The sequence below is a fragment of the Equus asinus genome, chromosome 8 (assembly GCF_041296235.1).
Source record: "Equus asinus isolate D_3611 breed Donkey chromosome 8, EquAss-T2T_v2, whole genome shotgun sequence".
NCBI classification, from domain to species: Eukaryota; Metazoa; Chordata; class Mammalia; order Perissodactyla; family Equidae; genus Equus; species Equus asinus.
In genome coordinates, this window is record NC_091797.1 from 26067244 (window position 1) to 26091367 (window position 24124).

Here is a 24124-nt window from a genome sequence, read left to right on the forward strand (position 1 = left end):
CTGAAAACACAAGTGAAGAATTCAGCATATGATCACATAAGTGACCAAATGTTATAAACTACGGTAGATCTTACACTATTGGTTTTTTCTTTACTTTATTCTAAGAAGTTTTCAATATGACTGCAGAATAAATTTTTTTGTCTACAGAAAGATGTCAAGAATTGCCGATCTTAAATTGCCACCTCCTCTGGCGCCTTTCCCTACTTCTGCACCTTTGCTCCTCTGGCCTGGCCTCCGGCAGGGCCTTCACACAAACTGTTCTCCTGTCCCATCCAATCCTTTTTCTTCCTAATTCCTGCTTATCTGCTAGATCTCAACTGAAACACCACATCTCCTGGAAGCCTTCACTGACTCCCTCGAGAAGATCCAGTCCCCTATTGAATAAATACACTCATAGCACCCAACTTATATTAAATCCCTCTTTGAACTAATTTCTATCCGAATCAATCATCTAATTATAAATTTTTCTTTAATTTTAAAAAACCATTAAAAATGAGAATTCTGTTTGATGGTTGGTTGCAATATTAATATGCAAAAATCAACAGTCTTCCTATTTACAACAATAACCAATTTAAAATATGATAAAAGAATATTTAAATCCCCATCCCAAAATCACAAAAAATGCTTTGTCTCAAGCAGTCCTTCCTTTGGGTTTGGGGATTCCTCCTGTGCGGTGATTCTGGAGGAAACCAGTCTCAGAGGGCTGCAAGGGTGGGCATGTGAAAACTAGACTAATTAGACTGAATAGAATATAACTGTATTGTTACAAGAGAAAAATAGACCCCCTATTTGTTTAAAGACACTCTTAGGATTTCCATTATTTACAGCTGAACATATTCCTGGCTGACAGATCCATCAATTGGAGAATGGTTTCTAAAAATCACAATGCAGTTGTACTAAGGGATACTGTACAGCATTTTTTAAATGAGATAAATCTATATGTAATGACATAGACTATGTCTAGGCTATACTGTCAAGTGCAAAAAGCAAGTCAAGAATAAAATGTATTATATGATCACATTTTAAAAATGATAATAAGCATTTATATGTTAGCACATGCATATAAGAAAGATATGTAGAGGAATATTAACCAAGTTGATAAATGCATTACTTTTGTAAGTAGCAAAAATAATGATTAAAAATATGTCTATCCTTTCTCTGGAAATTCCACTCCTGGGAATTCTTCCTAAAAAGTCTTCCTAATACACATAGAGTTGAGGCATTGTTCAAAGGAGCAAAAAGTTGTAAACAGTCTAAATTCTAGCAATAGGAGGTAAGTTTTGAAAGTAATAGTTACATTAGTCCAATGAAATACAATGCCACTCTTTAAAATTTAATTGTACAAATGTATCTAGGACATGGAGAAGAGAATATCATCAAATTTAAAAGCTATCATAGAATGAGAGTAGAGTTGGATCCTATTCTTGTAATACATAGACATACTAGATATATAGATATATACCTAACTATATATATACACACACTCTACAAATACATATCTAACTTTAACTCTCTCTCTGTCTCTGTCTCTCTCTCTCTCTCTCTCTCTATATATACACCAAAGAAGTTACAGAGGAATATTCATCAAGGAGTTAACAGTGCTTATTCCAAGTGAGTGGGAGTGTGGGTGGTCTTTAGTTCTAATTATAGATATTTCCTTATATTTCTATAATTTTCAGCTATTGTTTTAATTTTTAATGAGGTATGAAAATACAGACCATACAATAATGTCACAGGATAAGAACTGTGAGAGACAGAACATCCACAGAGTAGACCTGGTCATTAATTATGAGTACACATGTTTTGTTGGGGAAGAAAGACATATGTATTGAACAATGAGATGAAAATAGAAGAACACAATCAAATGCTGTATTTTACAGTGCAAACTCTAAATGAGACAGGAGTGGGTAGGAGAGTGAGGGATGTGGTTTGGAACACTCTGGGAAGGCTCTGTAGAAGAGAGAATGCATGACGTGGTCTGGAGGAGCGGTAGGGTTTAGCTGAGTGGAGAGAAGAAAGACATTCTGCGAGAGTCGGGAGGGCAGAGAAAAGGGCACAGAAATGACTTGGTACGTACAGAAAACATGAAGAGATCAGCTTAAAAAGAGCAAATTCACGTCTGAAAGAATAGACGAGATTAACCAAGTACTGTGTATCCAGGTTACTACAGGCCTTAGAGGATAAATGAGGGGTTTGGACTCAATCCAATAACTAGCAGCAGGATAAAAGATTTACTTGGCAGGACTAAGTAGTGTGAACTTCAGAGAGGAAATCTGGGAACAGATACTGGTTTTCAATCTGGAATCCTAGGGCAGGCATGAGGTAGGAGCCTAGCCTAAGGCCGCAGAGGAGGAAAGTGAGGAAGAACCAACAGGAAGAACACTAAAGGTAAAAACCACAGGACTTAAAAGATAAGTAGTCTGAGACCAAAGGATGGTGCACACTCCTACGTATGAAGACAAAAGTTTAGCAACCTGGTAAAATGTTCATCATTTTAGGAATAATGTGAACAGTAGGGGAAGCCAGATATTGCAGCTGACATCTGCAGCAGACACGAGATGCTGACCCAGGACCACAGGGAGCGGCTGCTGAGCTCTCAGGGGTTTCATGATAATTTCCAGTCATCTGAAAACATCCACCTATTTCAGGGAAAATGCCATTAAATTCTAGTGAAAATGTGCATTCCTCAAGAAAGGACAATATTTTCTGTAACACATTTTCTCCTTAAATCCTTTTGGTAATGCCTGAAATAGATATTTGAGCTGAAAATGTATTGTTTTTAGGACACTATCTTTTCCACATGTAAGCTTCTAGTAATGTCTTTTTATGAATGTGGGATATGGATAAAAGAAAAGATATGTTGTACTTTAACATTCATGAACTAATAGCACATTACCCTTGTAAAACATCCTTACCCACACCAGGAACATCTCCTTCCTGGTACAAAAATTTCAATGTCTTACAACCATCTTTCATAAAAAAATGTGTAAATGCATCCAGCTGTTAAATAAAAGAGAAAATGATGATCAATAAAATGACTAGGGAAGTACAATCAAATGAACCAAGCTCTATGCTAGACATTTTACATACCATAACCTTCATCATTTTTTAAATTAAAAAAAAAATGAGCCTCAAGGAGTTTATTTAAGATACACAGTGACAGGTATAGCAGAGGCAGGATCAGAATCTATTCTAAAAATTACAATATTGGGACCAGCCTGGCAGTGCAGTGGTTGAGTTTGCGCACTCCACTTCAGTGGCCCAGGGTTCGCAGGTTCAAATACCACGTATGGACCTACATACCACTCATCAAGCCTTGCTGTGGTGGCATCCCACATACAAAATAGAGGAAGACTGGCACAGATGTTAGCTCAGGGACAGTCTTCCTCAAGCAAAAAGAGGAAGATTGGCAACAGATGTTAGCTCGGCACCAGTCTTCCTCACCAAAAAAAAGAAAAGAAAAAGAAAAATATCAAATGCAATGAATTCTTGTTTTTTAGACACAGTGTACTCCTGAGACCAGCAGAGTGAATATTATCATGGGCCAAAATCATGACCGTGGATTAAAAATTTACTTATAATACGTAGCATTTTACAAAGAGTTCATCTGAGCTTCACCACAACCTGGCACTAGCTAAGGTGGCATTATTAATGGCCCTCTTGCAGAAGAGAAAACTAAAGCTAAAGAGAATTTGAGTGAAGGACCCAAAGGCACACAACCACAAGGACGGAGCCTGCAACTGGACGCCAGCCCTGGGCCTCCAGATCTGTGCTCTTTCCACAGAACCATACTGCTGCTGCCTTGACTTTAGGAAACAGTCGTGTAAGCCGGGAAAGCAACATCTGTGACTATCTTGATCAGTGCTAAACGAAGGGAGAAGCAAAACTGGAAGCAGCAGAAGCATGAATGCCAATGTGGTGGAAACCTCTGCATTGGTCAGGGTCCTGGCAAGAAAAGGAGTCCCATCAAACGGGTTTTTGAAGAAAGAATACAATACAAGAATACAAGAATACAATAAAGAAGCTATTTCAGGAGGCCAGAATAGGATTAAGGGAAGCGTGGCACTCACTCCAACAACAGGACTAGCAATGAAGGAGAGCCAGTACCACCCCAAGGCCTGGAAGGGTGGGGGTGGGAGACAGTGCTATAGCTGGATGCAAGTTGAGAACTGGAGCTGTGGGAGAGGGCATGCTCAGGAGGAGCTGTAGTTACGGGAGGACATGACACTGACCAGAAACAAGGCCAACTGGGAAGAAACCAGACTTCTCTCCCCTTCCACCCTCTAATCTTCTGCTGGGGCCTCCCACTGCCTGAGCTATGTGGCAGCCAGAGAACAAGGGAGCCCAGATGACAGTTTCAAGAGAGTTCAGCCTTCCAGGCCACAGAGCAGGGTGGAGAAGAATAGAGAATGGATCTGAAGGCAAACAAGGTAACCATCACACCTTCTGTTGTCCTCAGTGTTGTGGTGCCTTTAACAAGTGCTTGTGCTCTGAACTGTACACCAGGCTTCACATAAAAGGAAAACTTTTCCATGTACCCAGTTTCCTAAACCACCACACCAAACCATGCCACCCATTGCTCCTTGTTCCATCTTTTTACTCACTTGTCCACCAATCTTGATGCCAGTTTACTATATGTCCTTGCCTTATCCTTTCAACCATATAAGCACTCTCATCTCTCCCAGATCTTGACATTGGTTTCCCTCCTGGTTGTGCTATCTTCCCTCCTCTGTGGCTTTGCAATTTACAAACAACTCTTAAGGAAACACCTTTCCTGGCTTGATTCTTCCCTTAAGACCTAGATTTCCTTTCTTGTAGCCTAACCAGTGTCTGACCTGGTCTGTGACAGGCTAAAAGGAAGAATCTAACCACTTAGACCCAAATTCCAAGACATACCCCAGGAATGACAAGTGGAAGGGTTTGGAGGCATATGGCCCTCCCAATTCTTGGCCAACAAGCTAGTCAGTGAGAAAGACTCCCTCTAAGCAGAGAAGCTTAGCCCAGAAAGCCAGCTGGCAAATATTTAAGGGTGAGATTACTAGCTCTGTGGCACGCATCTCCCTGACTTAGTCCTAGGTGCTGTCTGCCACTGAAGGCACTGGCCAGACTCAAAGTCCATGCCTAACCTTTGTAGAGTTGCTGGGATTCCAATAGCAGGGTTAGCCAAATTTCTGATGTAGCAAATTTCAGGTGAAACAAAGTTGATCACCAACTGATTTCCTCTCTAACCAAGGGAAGGAATGGTCCTCGGGACAGGCCTGAAGCCTGGGCCTACTTAGAAACACTCTCTTAGAAACTGGCCTTTCCTTCATCTCATAGTCATCTACTCAGGCACGTGTATAGGGTTGTTTTGTACCACTTTCTTCTACTTGGAGAATAGATAGACACACAGCCAGAGTCTCCAGAGGAGCCAAAATAGTCAGTATGGAAGGGAGGCCAGGAGAGTATTAAAGCAAATTAAAAAAACAATACAAACAAACAAAACCAACCCAAGAATGGCAAAGAGAATCCTCTTACTATATGGGTGGTATCATCCACAGCCAAGGCAGGCTACAGAATTTGTGGGGCCCAGTGCAAAACGAAAATGGAGGACCACTTGTTAAAAAATTATTAAGAATATCAAGATGGCAACAGGAGATCATTAAACCAAGTGCAGGGCCCTTCAGCACAGGGGCCTGTTCGACTGCACAGCCCACATGCCCATGAAGCCATCCTTGACTACACCCCTACATTCCTGCAGGGAACACTGGGGACTTGGGAAACCACACCCTACTTCCAGGTGCTTGCTGCGGCACCTCTTGTTTTATGTAACATCTCCATGCATTTTTCTATTCTTTGCCATTAAAATCACTGAGTTATTGACCTCTCTGCATCAATCACATTCCCATCTCAATGTAACACAATAACAGAGCATAAAAACCAGCAATCCCATTTACACAGTCAGGGGACTGCCAGTTCTAAAGTTTTATAAGGGTCCTGGAAGAAATGAAGGGCAGACAACTTTCCAGAATTTGGCAACACATTGCATCAAGCAAGAGAGAGGCTCTTTTAGGAACCATTCCACAGAATCTTAGCTCCTAGAGCAAGCTAAAGAATTTTGCCTAAGTTCACTGGTCCCTGTAAAAGTTGGATGTATGGACCCCAACGATGACAACCTCACCAAACACCGCCCCCACCCCAACTCTCTCACCAACGTCTTCAGTGAGCCAATCGGCTCACTACCAGTATGCACCTGCTCACTGGTCTTGCTGAGACTCCAGTCCAGTCCACTCCTAGAGTTGATGAAAAGCTCAAGTAGCTAGTAGTAATCTTATTGAAAATTAATTTAGCATCAGAGATATGGGGAAGGAAGCTGTGACACTGCTTCTGAGAGCTACTATGAAAGCCACAGCTTATCATATATAATTAGAGTGACCATATAAATTCATCCTCCAAAACTGGGACCTTTTTAGGAGTGACCCTTTTAGGATGCCAGGAAAGTAGGCATAATCCAGGGCTGGCACAGTGAGACATATGGTAATTGCCCAGTTTTCTACTAAACTCATGCAATAGTCACTGTTCCCTAGCTCATATTTATGTAGTTTACTTATCTATCTAAATAATCTGCATATGTAATTCATATAACCTGTACTTTTAAAATATTACTCTACCTGTGCTTGACTATCTCTCTAACTTCTGAAGAAGCCATTTTGAGTCAGAATCTTAGCCAAATTCTAGCTGCTAACTCTTCTCTTTCCTTCCTCCTCAATAATAGACCTTACTAGAGATATCAATCAACTGGCTATAACTACATAAAATAAAGCTTCTCTACTCAGTAAAATTCCAACCTTCTCTTTCTGAATGTTTTGTTGTTCATGACAATGATGCCAGTTTCTTAAATCAATCACTTTTCAAAGAGCAATTTAAAAAGTAGTGGGGGCCGGCCCCATGGCCAAGTGCTTAAGTTCTCGAGCTCTGCTTCAGCGGCCCAGGGTTTCACCGGTTTGGATGCTGGGCACGGACATGGCACCACTCATCAAGCCACACTGAGGTGGCGTCCCACATAGCAGAGCCAGAAGGACCTACAACCGGAACATACAACTATAAACTGGGGGGCTTTGGGGAGAAGACAAAGAAAAAAAATAAAAAGAAGAAGATTGGCAACAGATGTTAGCTCAGGTGCCAATCTTTAAAAAATGAATAAATAAATAATGATAAGACAAACTCACAGACAGAGAATCCAAAATTAATTCTTCAACTGTTACTAAGTCCAGGCCAAGATTTTCCGATAGAATTTCAAATATATATTTGTATAAAGGGTCAATTTTCAGTCTTCGGCTTTCCCTTGCATCTCTAAATCTTGCCTGAAGAAAGAAAACTACGTGTAAAAACTGTAAATACGAAGAAAAACCACCAATATATTTCATTTGCATTAAAGAGACACATATAAAAAACCTTATTATAAGCAAAACCTGTTTCTCCTTCAATGTTTCCTGTAGATTTGGAATGCCACTCATGCTCCGGCGAAATTTGGATGACCTACGGGAAGACTGAGAGAGCATTTCAGAAAGCACTGATTGGACCAATCGGGGTGCAGGCCTAGGTCGAACTCTATGTGGATCCGGCTCGTCATCGTCTGGAAGAATTATCTTTTCCTCAGAAGGAATGAGATTCAGATAATCGCTTGCAGAAGGCGAAGGACCTTCTTGGAAAGGATGGGCAGCATCTTCCGCAAAGGCTGCCTCTCCTGGAGGGGGCGGGGATTTTTCTTTCAAAGGAGGTGGAGCCTCATCTTGCAGATCCGGAGGGGCAATATCTTCTGAAGGAGGGGCTGTCTCTTCCGAAGAAGGAGGAGCTGCCTCTTCTGGAGCCCTTGGGCCAACTTGTTCAGCGCTCATGTTGTTCCCTCTTTCCTTCTGCAGAACACTTTAAACTTCAAAACCTAGGATTATAAAATGTTTTCTTTAAAATTGCACCGTAAGTTGAGTGTTATGCATTAACTTAATCCTCCCCTTGAAGCCAGACAGGTAGCAAAATCATTTTTTTCTTCTTTATTGTCTAAAGAAGCTAAGTTTACAGGACTAGAGAGATTATTTTTTTTAAGGGGGACAGCACGCGCACACACACCCCTAGGGGCGTTTGCAAACTATAAGCGCTCCTCCTGATTACGATATGCCCCCAGAGGGCTGCGGCTCCACACACATACCATCCCTGTCATAGGAACCACTGCAACTGGTGGGAGGGCACCTGTCTTCCGTATGCAAGGGCTGAAAAATGATTGACAGCCACTGTAGTAGAAGACCCATTGGTGATCACCGCGGAGATGCTGACTTGTCCAAGAGACCAAGCAAAGAGCTACATGAACCGAAATGTTCCTTGCTTGGAGGAACTCTCTGATATAATACAATTCACCAACCAGATACTCAACTGCCCATCCATCTACCTCATCTATATGAGCATAACCGAGAACTCTGCAAAAGCATAAAATGTCCTCTTAGTAGCCATAATGAATATCCCAACTCCAAACAAAATTCATGCTAAAATGTAATTATGACTATTTATTGAAGCAATGGTATCATAGAAAGTATAAGTCTGACCTACCCAATCAGAGAAGCTCTAATTATAAGGGAGTGTGGGAGTTATCGTGAGTACATAACCAGGAAAATTAGGGGACACCAGTGGAATGGGAGAAAATGTCAGTTATGGAAAAAACCATATTATAGGGTAATAACCAAGCCTCCATTAAAAAAGAAGTTTTCAGGATATGGCTAAGAGTCAGAAACCAGAATAATAGTAAATACTTGAAGAAGAAAAGAATAAATTCCAAAGCACATAATTCAAAATAAGAAGACAGAGAAAGAGGTTTTCTAGGGAGAAATTCTGAGGATACTGCAGCAGATCTGACCTAAGTAAGACGGTGCTTCTTATGGAGGGCCATCAGCAGCCTCCGTAAGACACAGAGACAGCCTATAACCTGTACCCCACAGCTGCCCTCACCAGGTTTTTCAAAGAACCCATAAATAGCTAAAATAGTTTTCTTTGATATCCTAAATTGGTCTACTCAAGAACAGAAATACCCAAACTAACCTATCTTTTAGCTGCCTGCTAATATGTTTACACTCCTACCCCCAAGATGTGCAAATAGGAAACATTGTTCGTAAAATCTGCAGGGTTTTTTTGCTCACTCCTCTTTTATAAATCCTAGGTTTTGTCTTTGTTCCTTGGCCACAATTACTGTCTATCTTCTTCACACATAAGTAAATATGCTTGGAAAATAACTAATTACACATCCTTGAGTTATTATTGGATACAATGAAAATCTACGATACCCAGGAGTTGTGTGTGCATTACATTCTCACACTTGAAATTGGCCTAGAGGAGTTGGTCATGCGATCTATAATAACTCAAGAACAAGTATAATGATACATATTAGTGAAGTCATATCAACTGACTATCACTCTGCTCAGATTTATGCTTTTGAATTCTGCAAAACAATGCACTTTACTCAGTAAGAGAATCATGCCTTCTCTCAAAGGATATTGATAGGCATGGTCGTCTGGTTTCTGAAACCAAAGTAAAATTTACTTTAATTTCAATATAATGGTACAACACATGTACTGATTGAGCTCAGCAGGACTGGAGAATTTCTCTGTAGGCAACCAGTGCTCTTTCTAGAGTCACACAGTTATCTGAGCCACTACAGAGCCCCTATTATTTAAGCCATCAAAGAAAAGTGAAAATTGAATCATGATATTTTGTTTAAGAAATCAGGGAAGTATGCAATAATTCTTAATGAGTTTTCCCTCTAAAAATGGCTACTATTTTTAAAGTGTTGGCACAGATTAAATTTTCATAAAATGTTATTATCCAACACAATTCATTCCCTGAGGATTCCAGATAGTTGAGATTCATGGCACATAATTTCAGAAGTAGAAAAAACCCTTATAAATCACCTAGTTCAACTCTCCCTTATTGATAATGAAGTCAGGATTCAGATAAGTTACAGGTCTTACCCAATCATACAGCCAAGAATGATCTCTTTAAACTTCAGATCATACCAGATCACTGCCCTATACAGGCCTCCGCTGGGTGCCAAATACGAATTCTTGAGTCCTCCAGGGCTTCCCTGACTCAGTTCCAACCTCTCTCTCCAGTTTTTTCTATTGCCTTTGCAGTCTGTGCTGTCTGAAGTCAAAACAGCTTTTGTATTTCCTGAAACAAGCACTGTTCTCTCACCTCTAGGCATTGGCAAGGAGTGCACAGCCTAATGAGGGAGGCAAACATACTGACAAACACTTACAGTTTCATTGGAACCAGCCAAAGTGTGCACAAGAATCTGCGGTATCAGAGGAGAAAGCCTGGGAGGGAAATCCCTAAGGAAGAGCTGTCATTTAAGATAAGTCTTGGGAGGATACATACAACTTCCATGGAGAAGACTGAGCAAGTAATACTAACTGCCAACAATTAAATGCCAGATTCTGTGCTTGGTGATATATATAACTGTGCTTGATTTAAAAAAAAAAAAAAAAATATATATATATATATATATATATATATATATACACACACACACACACACACAGAGAATAGAAATAACATTATATTAGTATTCAATATATTTAATATTCAATACATTTAATATTCAACATATATGTATTCAACATATATATATATTGAGCATTTTTTATAACACTAATAAACCTAATTAATTTCAGTCTTTCAACCTCTATGTTCTGTTAAGATGATAAGTTTCATTTCTTTTAAAATAAATGGCCAGTTGGAGGACTCACACTTACCCCAATTTCAAAACTTACTACAGGCTACAGTAATCAAAACAATGTGGTACTGGCATAAGGACAGACATATAGACCAATGAAATAGATTAGAGAGGCTAGAAATAATTCATACATTTACAGTCAATTGATTTTTCACAAGAGTGCCGAGATAGTTCAACTGGGAAATAACAGTCTTTTCAACAGATGGTACTGGGACAACTGGAAAAACATGTGGATACACCTGTAAGAGAATGAATTTGGATCTCTATCTCACACCATATAAAAAAATTAATTCAAAATGGATCAAAGACCTAAATTTAAGAGCAATAATTATAAAACTTTTAGAAGGAAACACAGGTGAAAATCTTCGTGACTTTGGATTAGGCAGAGTTGTCCAAATCTTGGATTAGGGAATGATTTTTTGGATATGACACATAAAGCCACAAGCAACAAAAGAAAAAAATTAATAAACTTAATCAAAATTAAAAACTTTTATGCACCAAAGACATTATCAAAAAGTGAAAAGACAGGAGCTGGCCCAGTGGCATAGCAGTTAAGTTCCCATGCTCTGCTTCGGCAGCCTGGGGTTCACAGGTTCGGATCCCGGGCACGGACCTACACACCACTCACCAAGCCATGCTGTGGTGGCATCCCACATACAAAAAAAATAGAGGAATATTGTTATGGAAGTTAGCTTAGGGACAATCTTCCTCAAATAAAAAGAGGAAGACTGATAACAGATGTTAGCTCAGAGCCAATCTTCCTCAAAAAGAAAAAGAAAGAAAAGAAAGACAAATAACTCAATATAAAATAGGCAATTTAAAAATGGGCAAAGAATCAAAGTAGATATTTCCAAAAGAAGATATACAAATGACCAACAAGTGCATGAAAAGATATTCAACATCATTAGCCCTTAGGGAAATGCAAATCAAAACCACAACAAGATAGCACTTTACACCCAATAGGATGGCTATAATTTTGTTTAAAAAGACAATAAAAACTGTTGGCAAGGATGCAGAGAAATTTAAATCTTCATACATTGCTGGCAGGAATGTAAAACAGTGCAGCCTCTGTGGGAAACGGTCTAGCAGTTTCTCAAAAAGCTAAACACAGAATTATCATAAGATCCAATAATTTCACTCCTAGGTGGAATTCTAGTAGCCATTCCACCCAAGAGAATTGATAACATATGTTCACACAAAAATTTGTACACAAATGTTCATGGTAGCATTATCCACAATAGCCATAAAGTGGAAACAACCTAAATGTCCAAATAGGTGATGAACACATAAACAAAATGTGGTATATCCATAAAATGGAATATTTTTCAATCATAAGAAGGAATGAAGGACTGTCACATGCTACAACGTGGATGAACCTTGAAAACATCACACTAAGTGAAAGAAGTCAGACACAAAAGGTTACGTTTTTTTTGAGGAAGACTGGCCCTGAGCTAACATCCGTACCCATCTTCCTCTACTTTTTATGTGGGATGCCTGCCACAGCATGGCTTGACAAGCGGTGCCATGTCTGCACCTGGGATCCCAACCGGCGGAACCTGGGCCGCCAAAGCGAAACATGCGAACTTAACGGCTGCACCATGGGGCCGGCCCCCAAAAGGCTACATATTGTATGAATCTATTTATATAAACGGGTCAGAAAGGCAAATCCATAGAGACAGAAAGTAGATCAGTGGTTGCCAGGGGATGAGGGGAAGAATTGAGCCTAACTGCTCATAGGCACGGGTTTCTTTTCTGGGTGATGGAAATGTTCTGGAATTAGATAGTGGTTATGGTTGCACAACACAGTGAACACAATAAAAACTACTGAAGTGTATGCTTTAATTAACAGGGTGAATTTTATGTTACGTGAAGTGGATCTCAATTTTAAAATGTTACTTAAAAAAAGAAAAGAAAAACATGATAAACACTGACTGAGGAAATGACCAATTTACTGACAGTCTATCAGGAGGTTTTTGTTTGGAAAACTTCCCCTCAAATCCACCGAGGGAAAAAAAAGCATTTTGAAACTAAAGAAGAGAGAAAGATTAAAAAACAAAAAAGATACAATCAGTTTAGGCATTGAGGAGCTGTTAACCATGTTAAACATCTGTAGGCCTCAGTTTCCCCCTTTGCTCAAATCGCTATTTGTAATCTTGCAAAGAAAGGATATTAAAAGCTAAAAATGCTTAAGTTAGCTCTGAATATCACCAGGTAGGTTAAACAATGTCTATGGTTACTAAGGTCAGGCTGAATCCATAGGCTCAGAGAAGGGAAACTGAAAGCAAGTAAAAAGGAAAGGGAAAAAGAAAAGAAAGAAGGAAAGCTGGAAGGCAGACAGTAGAATGAGAAGAAAAAAATGAAGGCTTCTCCCTCTATCTCTGTGCCACAGCCACGGCCGCCATATTACGTGCCCAGGGCTATGAGATTCACCCTGGGAGACAGAAGGCAAGGCAAGACTCTAGTCCTCGAGAATGCACAATCTTATTAGGGAGATAAGTAATCCTCACAAATCAATCAAGAGTGTAAAACTGTGGAGTTCCACTGGAAAAAGAGTTCAGAGAAGGAAGAAGTTAGTGTGGACAAAATAGACAAGAGGATTTTGTGGAGGGTTTGGACATAAGATGGCCTTGAAGGACAAGTGCAATTCACTAACAAGCAGAGGGAAGAAATCTAGAGATAGAAGTAAAGAGGAAAAGCCACGAAGAGGTCAAAAAGGGGAGAATTTAGTTGGGAAAAATAAGTTTAGAATTATGCCCTATCCTATTTGTTCTTCCAAAAGGTCACAAAAAGCAAGGATTCAGAATCAGTTGAAATCAACAAATCATAAAATGCGGTTTTATACAAGCACAGATTCTTAATGTTAACATGTTAGGGAGTAGATTCAGGTCTACTCGATGCTTTTGGGCCAGCACTCCCAGGTAGTTTCCAAAAATCTCTGAATCAAGAATTTACCAAATTTATAATAAAATACACTGAAAGAAGTCACTGTGAATTACTCTGCTCACATGGTAATCTAATAAACATAAGCGATAGCCTTAATTCAGGTAAACATATTTAAATATATACAACTTTCTACTCTATGTGTGTCTTGTTACCTCACATTCCTTGAGATTTACATAAAGCTGTTTAAGGAAAAAAACCTGCATTTAACTTCAGAAGTTGATTAGAATACTCCTCACAGAATACACGTTCTATGTAAAGAGTTCCTATTGTGCTCATCAATTGAGCGCTGACTTACATAGATTTCAAGCTAAGGACAGGACAGGCTCTTATTTTGGGAACATAGTCTTTAGGGTTAGCAGTCTGTCAACACCAAATATAGGAAACTGATACCCAGGAATTAATCACTATCATGGTTGAGAAACAAATCCATTCTAAATAGTTTGTTATGGTTTAAAAATTTTTAAATGAATCATACAGCTACGACTCTGTAAATAAATAGATAACCACTGCCATTTTGGGCACTGGGAGATTTTGCTTAGGGGCAGTTGTAGAATTCTTCCTCTAACAAAATAATTTGAGATACATTTTTTACATAGTTTTCAAATCTCAAATCGTCCTTGGTATGTAATGAAGTCTAAATATTAAAATATCAGCTACCACTTCCAAAGAGTGAAGCAACTGTTTAATTTTAAGTTAGAAAATGTCTCCAACTACTTTATACAGAGAAATTCCTAAAAACTGCAGCAACACTTTGAATAGATGACATAGTTGAAATGGAACAATCTTAGCAAACACAGATGAACTTACTATAGACACACATTCTATAAGTGTGTGTGCATGTGTGTGTACATACCAACAAGCTTGGTTGTTCACTGCAACATGCTTGTGACAGCAAACACAAGCAAGAAAACAAACACACTCCCTGGAAACAATCAAAGTATCCCCTAATAAAGGACCCATTAATCGTACTGTAGTACCCTGTCCAATAAAATTTTAATGCAGATATTAGCAATAAAAAGAATGAGGTAGAGCTGTATATATAGCTATAAAAATATTTGCAAGACATTGTTACATGGAAAGAAAAAAAGCAAGCTAACAACACTGCATAATGAGACCAAGTGTATAAATTTTTTAAAGTGTGTATATGCATATATATGGTATTTCATCTATTCTAAGATGCACACTCTAAAAAGGTTTAATTGGTAGCATGTTTTCTATCCTCATATTTTTTCTGTAAGCAATTACATATATTACGCAATTTGCATTTATGTAATTACATAAAATTACAATCAGTAATAGATTTGGTAAAATACACTGAAAGCTTTCTAGGGAAGATACACAATAAATTATTAACAATGATCACCTTGAGTGAGAAAGCCTGAGGGAGGGAAGTAGAGGAAGAACTGTATTTTTCTTTTCTTTTTTGCTTTTTTTTTAAGGAAGATTAGCCCTGAGCTAACACCTGCCAATCTTCCTCTTTTTGCTGAGGAAGACTGGCCCTGAGCTAACATCCATGCCCATCTTCCTCCACTTTATATGTGGGAAGCCTACCACAGCATGGCTTGACAAGCAGTGCCATGTCCGCACCCGGGATCCAAATCAGTGAACCCCGGGTCGCTGAAGCAGAATGTGCGCACTTAACTGCTGTGCCACCAGGCCAGCCCCAGAACTGTACTTTTCAATTTTATAACTTTCTGTATGGTCCTTTAAAAAATATAATCATGTGCATATTTTACATGTATTTTATGTGTGTATATCATATACAATAACATACAATATGTGTTTATATATATTCTTTTGCTGAGGAAGATTCGTCCTGAGCTAACACCTGTTGCAAACCTTCCTCTTTTTCGCTTGAGGAAGATTCACCCTGAGGTAACATCTGTGCTAATCTTCCTCTATTTTGTGTGTGGGTTGCCGCCATAGCATGGCTGCCAAACAGTGGTGTAGGTCCACCCAGGGGATCCCAACCTGCGCCACCAGAAGCTGAGCTTGCCGAACTTAACCACTATGCCACCACCAGCCCCTGTATGTTTATATTTTTTCCCCTATATATCTTAGGACTTAAAATTTAGAACCTAGGGAACCAGCCTGGTGGCCTAGTGGTTGGGTTCTCCCACTTTGCTTTGGCAACCTGGGGTTTGCAGGTTTTGATCCCGGGCATGGACCTACATACCACTCAACAAGCCACGCTGTGGTGGTGTCCCGCCTACAAAATAGAGGAAGATTGGTGTAGATGTTAGCTCAGGGCCAATCTTCCTCAGCAAAAAAAAAAAAGGACTCTAAAATTCTCTAAGAATTGTAGGATTTCACAAGATTACTTCTGCAATGAAAGAGGCAGGTCCTTACTCCAAGTATTCACAGTTTGCTAGCCATAAGAGCACAAGAGTGAATGCAGGATAAACACTCGTTCATCTTCTCCCTCCCGTCCTCCCATCTCCTCCACAAAGGACTTTCTGCTACATCCAATCATTCTAAATTCTCACCACCCCTTCTCCTAAAGCTCAATTTTGGAGGTTCATTGGACCTCCACAAAGCATTCCTAGTCATTTTCAGGCGTAATAGGATGTTGGACTCCTCCACGTGTAGAATACTGAAGTAAGTGAGCAAGTTGCACCCCTGCATTTTAAGTGCAAAGCCACTTCAACCAAACTCCTTTCCCTTCTGCCCATTCCTGTAACGCTATCCCTTCCCGCATTCATACACCGGTGATTATTGAGGGGCTTCTGCCAGCTTGGCTGCTCTGGCTAAAAATAAAACTAAGGAGCCCCTCCAAAGCAAAACGCACAAATTGGGGAGACAGACCGGGAAACACACACACAGGGTGGTCAACGTCAAGAAAAGGTGAATTAACAAAGGGCTGAGAGAGACTGGCAGGAAAAGAAACTTCTGGAAAAAATTTGACACAGAAGATGACATTTGAGTTGGGTCTGAAAAGAGCTGTCCCGAGAGGATGGGGGAGGGGAGTATTCTAGGTAGAAGGTGGGGTTAGTGGGGTGCAAAAGCAAGAAGGCTGGGAAAGGCACAACTTGCTGGGGAAACATGGGTAATTCAGTGATGAAACTTTCGGGGTGTAGGGAAGTGAGGAGGGGAGAGGGGCGGAAAATAAGCCTGGAGGGATGGGTATTTGGGCTCTTTTAGTTTTGAATTCTTAGAAGAGGGAGTGCGGTGTGAAGTCACTTCGAGGTCCCCCCAAAGAGCCTGGGATTTACAAAGGGCAGTCACTTAGCTGGGGGTTTGCAGCAGGATGCTAACTGGGCTGGTTGGAAGGTTGGTTGGGGGGTCGGACCTAATTTTAGCAAAGACTCTACTCCCCCAAAAGGGAGGAAGGCAGGCCGGGCCTCCGCGGGCCAGGGACCCCGCCGAGGAGGGCTCCGTACTGGAGCCCCGCTGCCGCGCTCCGAGCCGGCCCCGCCCGCGCCTCGCCGCCCCGCCGCCCCGCCGCCCAGCCGCCCTCCGCTCACCCAGGCCGCCGGGAGCGCCGCGCTGCCCCGGAGCTGTGCCCGGCTCCGCGGCCACCGAGGCTGGACCGTTGGGAGTCCGAGACCCGTTCGGTCCCGGGCGCCCCGCGCGGGCTCCGCAGGGCGCTGCTGCCCGCGGGCTGCGAGATGCTGGCTGGTGGAGCGCGGGCTCCCCGAGCCTCCTGCTCCCGCCCCCTTCCCCTCGCCCCCAGCCCCGCGCACTTAGGCGTGGGGACACTCACGCCAACAGCCGGAGAAGTGAAACATTGTTTAGGGGCCTCCGGGCCGCTGAAGGAGACGGAAATTTGGGGGAGTGGGGAGTGGGGGATGGGAGGATTCCAAGGTATGCCTTGAGGGGATTGGCATGGAAACGCGTAAATATATAAAGTAACGTTTTCTATGACCTTTACATTTTCTGAAGTTACTCACTGTTTCGCTGGAGAACATTAAATGTTTTGTGCTGAAGTCGTTTGCTTGGAAACCTATGACTTAAAACAGAGAATAGACTTGAAATCAGCAAATCCAAAAGTCCCATGCACCCCTATGTTCATCACAGCATTATTTACAATAGCTGAGACGTGCGTGGAAGCAACCTAAGTGCCCATCAACAGGTGATTGGATAAAGAAGATACCGTGTATATATATACACACACAATGGAATACTACTCAGCCATCAAAAAGAATAAAATTGTCCCAGTCACAAGAACATAGATGGACTTGAGAGTATTATGTTAAGTGAAATAAGCCAGACAGAGAAAGATGAACTCTGTATGACTCCACTCATAGGTGGAAGTTAAACATATAGACAAAGAGAACTAATTGGTGGTTACCAGGGGAAAGGGGGGTTGGGGGGAGGGCACAAAGGGTGAAGTGGTGCACCTACAACATGACTAACAATAATGTACAACTGAAATTTCACAAGGTTGTAAACTATCAATAATCTTAAGAAAAAGTTAAAAAAATATAGAGGGAGAATAGAAAGGTTCTGAAGACAAAGTGACTTCTTTTCAAAGCCCATCCCCTCCTCTTTCCAGTACCTTTCTGCTTTTCCTGTAACTCCCTGACATGGTGTGAGTTGTCCATTTTAATCGGTGCTAAAGTCAACCTCTAAATGTACAGCAGATCGATCTAAAATGAGGACTGGAAGATCTGCCAACTGAAAAATAATCAAGAATGAATATAAAAATTACAAGCAGGGCCCGGCCGGGCGGCCGAGTGGTTAAAAGTTCCCCGTGCTCTGCTTTGGCGGCCTGGGGTTCTCAGGTTCAGATCCGGCGCCGACATACTCCACTCACCAGCCATGCCGTGCAGGCATTCCTCATACAAAGTGGGGGAAGATTGGCACGGTGTTAGCTCAGGGAGAATCTTCCTCAAGCAAAAAGAGGAAGATTGTCAATGGATATTAGGTCAGGGTGAATCTTCCTTACCAAAAAAAAAAGAAAGAAAAGAAATACCATGCAGCAATTATACAACATGAGGTTACGGGGTAAGGCAGTCCCTGAGGGCCCACTGGCCCTTGCACAACTTGCTGAGTATGCCAAACTGCAAGACCTATCTGTCCTCTGACACTGAGCTTTATCCTCAGCTGGTATGTAGGCAATTACATAGGTCACAGCAACCACAGCGTGACTAAGGAGCAACTGCTATCTTCCCAGGGAAGGGGGACTCCTTGTTTACTGCTTGCCACAGAAGATGCTGAGATCTTGGCCCTGGGTTCCTCAGCTGCCTCACAACCCACCATCAGCATCTGGGCCCACACCGTTGCCCAGTGAGGCTTGTGGGCAGAACTGGCCTCCCATGTGATACTCCTGGTGTTTGTTAGGCTGTGAGTAATAAAACGTCTTTCTCTGATCCGTTTTTGTCTCACCTTCTGTTTTTGACACGGCAGGTTTAATCCTTGTCATCTTCCCAGTCAGAGGTGCATCTGTATATTCTGATGTAATAAGAAACAGAATATAGAATGTCATATCCTTTAAAGAGCCTTAAATACATCCATATGCCTTAACCTACGAATTCTTATTTTGAAAATATATTATAAAGAAATAATTCTAAATATGGACAACTTTCATTCTAAAGATTAGGTTTGCAGCACCATGATTCATGCAATAGTTTCATTAACTCTGGCAGAAAACTAGGTTCATGGAATACTGCCAAATGATAGTGTCAACTGAAATAAAGAGTCTGGGTGAAGGTTAATTAAAAGAGTCTATCTGATAATCAAGATGAGGAATTCAAATCTCGGGAAACAGTCCAACAGAACATTCTGAGGAACTTCTCCAAGGTGTGTGAGTTTAAGTGCAGCTTATGTCTCTTTGACAAAAGAGTGTACATGCAGGGAAGAGGAAAAAAACTTACAACTAGATTCATATATGTCAAAAAAGGGATAGGGTACATCTGGTTTTTCTCTAGACCATACATTAAAGGTAACATAAACAAGAATTCCTTGGTTATACATCAAACAAGTTTAGAGATGCTGATGTTATCTGTGTGTGGAGGGAGGCAAGGACCAGGGTCATTAATTATTCCCTTGCCTCCAAGAAATGCAGCAGTGGACGTAGGAGCTGGAGACCCTTTATCTTTTCCTATTGCTGATTTCTCCAGCTGGTGTCTTCAGTCATGAGATATGGGGCTGCAAGGTCGTTTCCACACATGCTGAAGATGGCCTGCACGCTGCTTCACAGGGCGGCATGGATTTCTTTTGTACTCACTTAAAACCTAAGCGGTTTGCTTGCTAGATTCGCCTGTTAGACCAGGGATAGGGGTCCCAAAAATCTGTCCACAATAGCACTCCCAAGGATGCCTGAGATATGAGGAAAGTACACCTCCCATAGAGTTCTCTTGAGACCTCAGAGAAAGAAAACATCATGTAGTATGTGATATATATAAAACATTAAGTGGTTAGATTGCTCGAGACACTGAGAAATGAATATGTCTGAAAACACGATGAGAGAATGTGCATAAAAACACTTAGCACAGTCGTACATGGTAATGGCTTAATCAGTGCTAGCTGTTATTAGTAGTAGTGTTAGTACCAGTCTATGAAGTAAAGATAAAAAAAAAAACTGAAGTAGTAGCTGGGAGACCTGAGTCTTAGTCCTGGGACTGCTCATTAACTCAACTAATTAGCTCTGAAACTCAGACTGTGAAACTGCTCTAGTCCTGAGTGTCCTCATTTGTAAAATAAAATGCGGGAGATGAGATGAAATCTAAGTTCCCTTCCTGGTCCAAAAATCTATACCTCCATAATGAGTTTGGTTTCAAGCCTCATCAACTGATAGAAAGATGATACTATCGGCAAAAATTAAAATGCCAAGACCACCAACTGGAAATGTCTCGATGTTGTAGGGAATATGTAATTAAAGTACACAGATTCTCAATATTCCTTATGTTATAATTGTATAGCATAGCCACATGATCATATTATCACACAACAATTTAAGTGGCCAGCCATTCAAGTAAAATATGGATAAATATTGAATAACTATCCACAGTTCATTCTCTTGAGCCTTTCTTCCAGGATTATTGGTTTATGGTTGAAACAGCACATTAATACATTGTTGAACTGTCCACTCTATTTGCTAAAAAAAGAAAAAGACTGCCAATGCAAAAATCTAAAACGCCTGACAACAGGAACCTGAGCAACTAATAAAATGGTTCATTAAGGAAAATTAACTTACCCATAAAAATGTTTTAAACACACCCTGAGTAGATTTCCTAATCTTAATTTTACTAACAAAAAGGAAAAAACATATATATGCCTCTTGTAGTAGGTTGAATAGTGTCCCCCCAAAATATGTCCGAGTCTTAACTTCCGGTACCTGTGAACGTGAGCTTATTTGGAAATAGGGTCTTGCAGATGTAGGTCAGGATCTCAGAATGAGATCATCCTGGATCTACAGTGGGCCCTCAGTCCTCTGACTGGTGACCTGAGAAGAGAGAGGGGAGAGAGATTCCAGACACAGGGAAGAAGACCGTGTGAAGACCAAGCCAGAGATGGGAGTGATGCTGCCACCAACCCAGGAACACTGGAGCCACCCAAAGCTGGAAGAGGCAAGGAAGGATTCTCCCTGTGGACAGATTTTTGGGACCCCTCACCCTGGTCTAACAGTAGCCTAGCAAGCAAACTGCGTACACAGAAATCCTCGCTGTCCTGTGAAGCAGCCGGGCAGGCCATCTTCAGCCTGTGTCACAATGACCTTGCAGTGCCACACCTCACGACCAGCTGGAGAAATCAGCAACAGGAAAAGATAAAGGGTCTCCAGCTCCTACGTCCATACTGCATTTCTTGGAGATTAATGAGCAAAGTAGCAGCTCTGGTCCTTCCCTCCCTCCACACATAGATAACATCAACACTCCAAGCCTTGTTTGATGTATAACCGAAAAGCTCTTGTTTATGTTATCTTTGAAATGTATGGATATTAGATATGTAAACACTTCCACTGCACACACACTGCTTTGTTACAAAGTCTAAAAGCTGCACTCAGATCTGTAGACCTCAGAGCAGTTCCTCAGAATACTCTGTTGGACTGTTTCCTGGGATTCAAATTCCTCACCTTGATTATCAGATAGACTCCTTTAATCAACCTTTCCCCAGACTCTTTATTTGAGTTGACATCCCCCAGAGCCTTTGGAGGGAGCATAGCCTTGCAGACACCTTGATTTCACACTGTTAGCCTCCAGAATTGTGAGAGAATACATTTCTGTTGTTTGAAGCCACCAAGTTTCTGGTTATTTGTTACATCAGCTCTAGGAAACGAATGTCCCTTCTACCAAAAAAGAAACACTTGTAAACTCTATTTGGAATTTGCGTCTTTCTCAAATAATCACCATTCTAAACTACTCCTTCCTCTCTATTGCTGTCTTCCCTTTTGTTTCTATGTGTGGTGCTTATTACTTTAAAGCTTTAAAAAAATACATTATACAACATTTGATATACAGAGAAGTATAAAGAATAATATAACAATTATCCATTTACTCAACACCCAGCTTATGTTATGAAACAATGTCAAAACATTCAAATCCCAGTCTATGCCTCTCTTGTTGCTTCCTCCACCACCCCTTAGTGGAAATCATGTTCCTGAATTTGAAGTTGTTTATTCCCAGGCACTTCCTAATCCCATTGCTAGATGTGTATTTAGCTCTAAGCAACACATTATATTGTTGCACAGTTTAAAATGTGCAAAAATGGTATTGTGCCATATGGATCCTTTGGCAACTTTCAATTCTTCCATTTCTATTTGTGAGATTTATCCATGTTGGAATATGTTCTTCTGATTCGTTCATTTTCACTTATGTATAGTATTCCGCCTTATGAAAAAAACACAATTTATTTTCTTGCTGTTGGACATTTAGGCTTTGTTAATTTTTTTTCCTATCCAAACCATGTTTCTTAGAGTATAGGCACAATAATCCCCTAGAATATATATTTGGCAGTGGATCCTGGGATATACTATCTTGAACTTCACTGGATACTGTCAAATTACTTTCCAAAGTGTTTACAACAATTTAGGTTTACACCAGCAAATGTATGTGCATTTCAGCTGTTCCACATCCACACCAACGCTTATACTGACAGACTTTTAATTTTTAAATTAATCTGAAGGGCATGAAAGGAACCTCATTTTTATATTAAATTGCATTTCCTTGTTTACCAGTGAATTGGAGGATTTTTTCATATGGTTATTAGGTATTTGTGTTTCCTCTTTTGCAAACTGCCTGTTTTTCTCTTTTGTCATTTTTTTCTTTTGAGTTATCTTTTTCTCATTGATTTGTAAGAGTTTTTACATATTGTGGATACTGATTCTTTGCTGGCTATATGTGTTGCCCATACCTTCTCCCACTCTGTGGTTTGTCTTTTAATTGTTTATAGTGTGTTTTAGTTAAGATATTTTTTTCTTTTCTATTTTGTACTCTCACATCTCATTAAGAAACTCCTACCACGAATTCATAAAGACCTTCTCTAATATTTTACTAATATTTTATTATTCATGTTTTTAAGTTTTGCCTTTTCACATTTATATCTTTAATGTACTTGGACTTGTTTTTCTTTATGGCACGAAATAGAGAAATCTACTTTTTTTTTCATATAGATAAACTATGGTGTCCTAGCACCATTCATTGAAAAATTCATCATGTCCCCACTGATCTGCAGCACTAGCTCTCATTTATATCAAGATTTCGTGTGTGAGTGTGTGTGTATTTGTTGTGTATTACTGCACAACAAATTACCCCAAAACTTAGCAGCTAAAAACAATAAACATTTATTATTTCATAGTGTCTGTGGGCTAGGAAGTTGGGAATGGTGTAGCTCGGTAGTTCTGGTTCAAGGTTTCTCACAAGGTCAAAATCAACCGGTCAACCAGGGCAGCAGTCATCTCAAAGCTCTACCGGAAGAGGACTCACTTCCAAGCTTACTCACATGGCTGTTGGTAGCCCTCAGGTCCTCACTGGCTGCTGATGAGAGACATCAGTTCCTTGCCATGTGAGGCTCTCCATAGCGTTGCTCACAACATGACAGCTTTCTTACCCTCTGAGTGAGAGACTGGAGAAAAAGAAAGTGAGAGAGCGTTCCCAAGACAAGAATCACAGTCTTTATTTAATCTAATCTCGGAAGTGACATCCCACCACTTCTGCCATATTCTGTTCCTTAGAAGTGAATCACTAAATCCATACTCAAGGAGAGGAGATAACACAAGAGCCTGAATACCAGGAGGTGGGGATCACTGAGACCATCTTAGAGCTGCCTGCCACACTTTCCAATTATCCGTCTATACCAGTGCCATTACCACCCTGTCTTACTTTATACTAAGGCTTGTTATCTGGAAGGGTAGTTTCCCCTACTTATTTATTCTTCAAATGTGTCTTGCCTATTTGGGGCTCTAAACATAGAATCTAGAATCAGTTTATTCAGTTCAATGAAAAACCTTTTAGGATTTTTATTGGAATTGCATTACATTAATGGATT

The 24124-nt window shown here is 40.6% G+C and overlaps 1 protein-coding gene across 1 annotated transcript; it reads right to left on the bottom strand.

The window, feature by feature from the left end:
* Nucleotides 1-23: 23 nt before the first annotated feature.
* On the bottom strand, nucleotides 24-17332 carry LOC139045841 (dynein axonemal heavy chain 8-like). Its single transcript, XM_070514985.1, has 3 exons — nucleotides 17164-17332; nucleotides 7452-7921; nucleotides 24-7343 (listed from the first exon to the last, which is right to left on the bottom strand). Exons 2-3 carry the CDS (start codon nucleotides 7875-7877, stop codon nucleotides 7155-7157), a joined length of 615 nt encoding a protein of 204 aa, XP_070371086.1. The 5' UTR covers nucleotides 7878-7921; nucleotides 17164-17332; the 3' UTR covers nucleotides 24-7154.
* Nucleotides 17333-24124: the final 6792 nt, after the last annotated feature.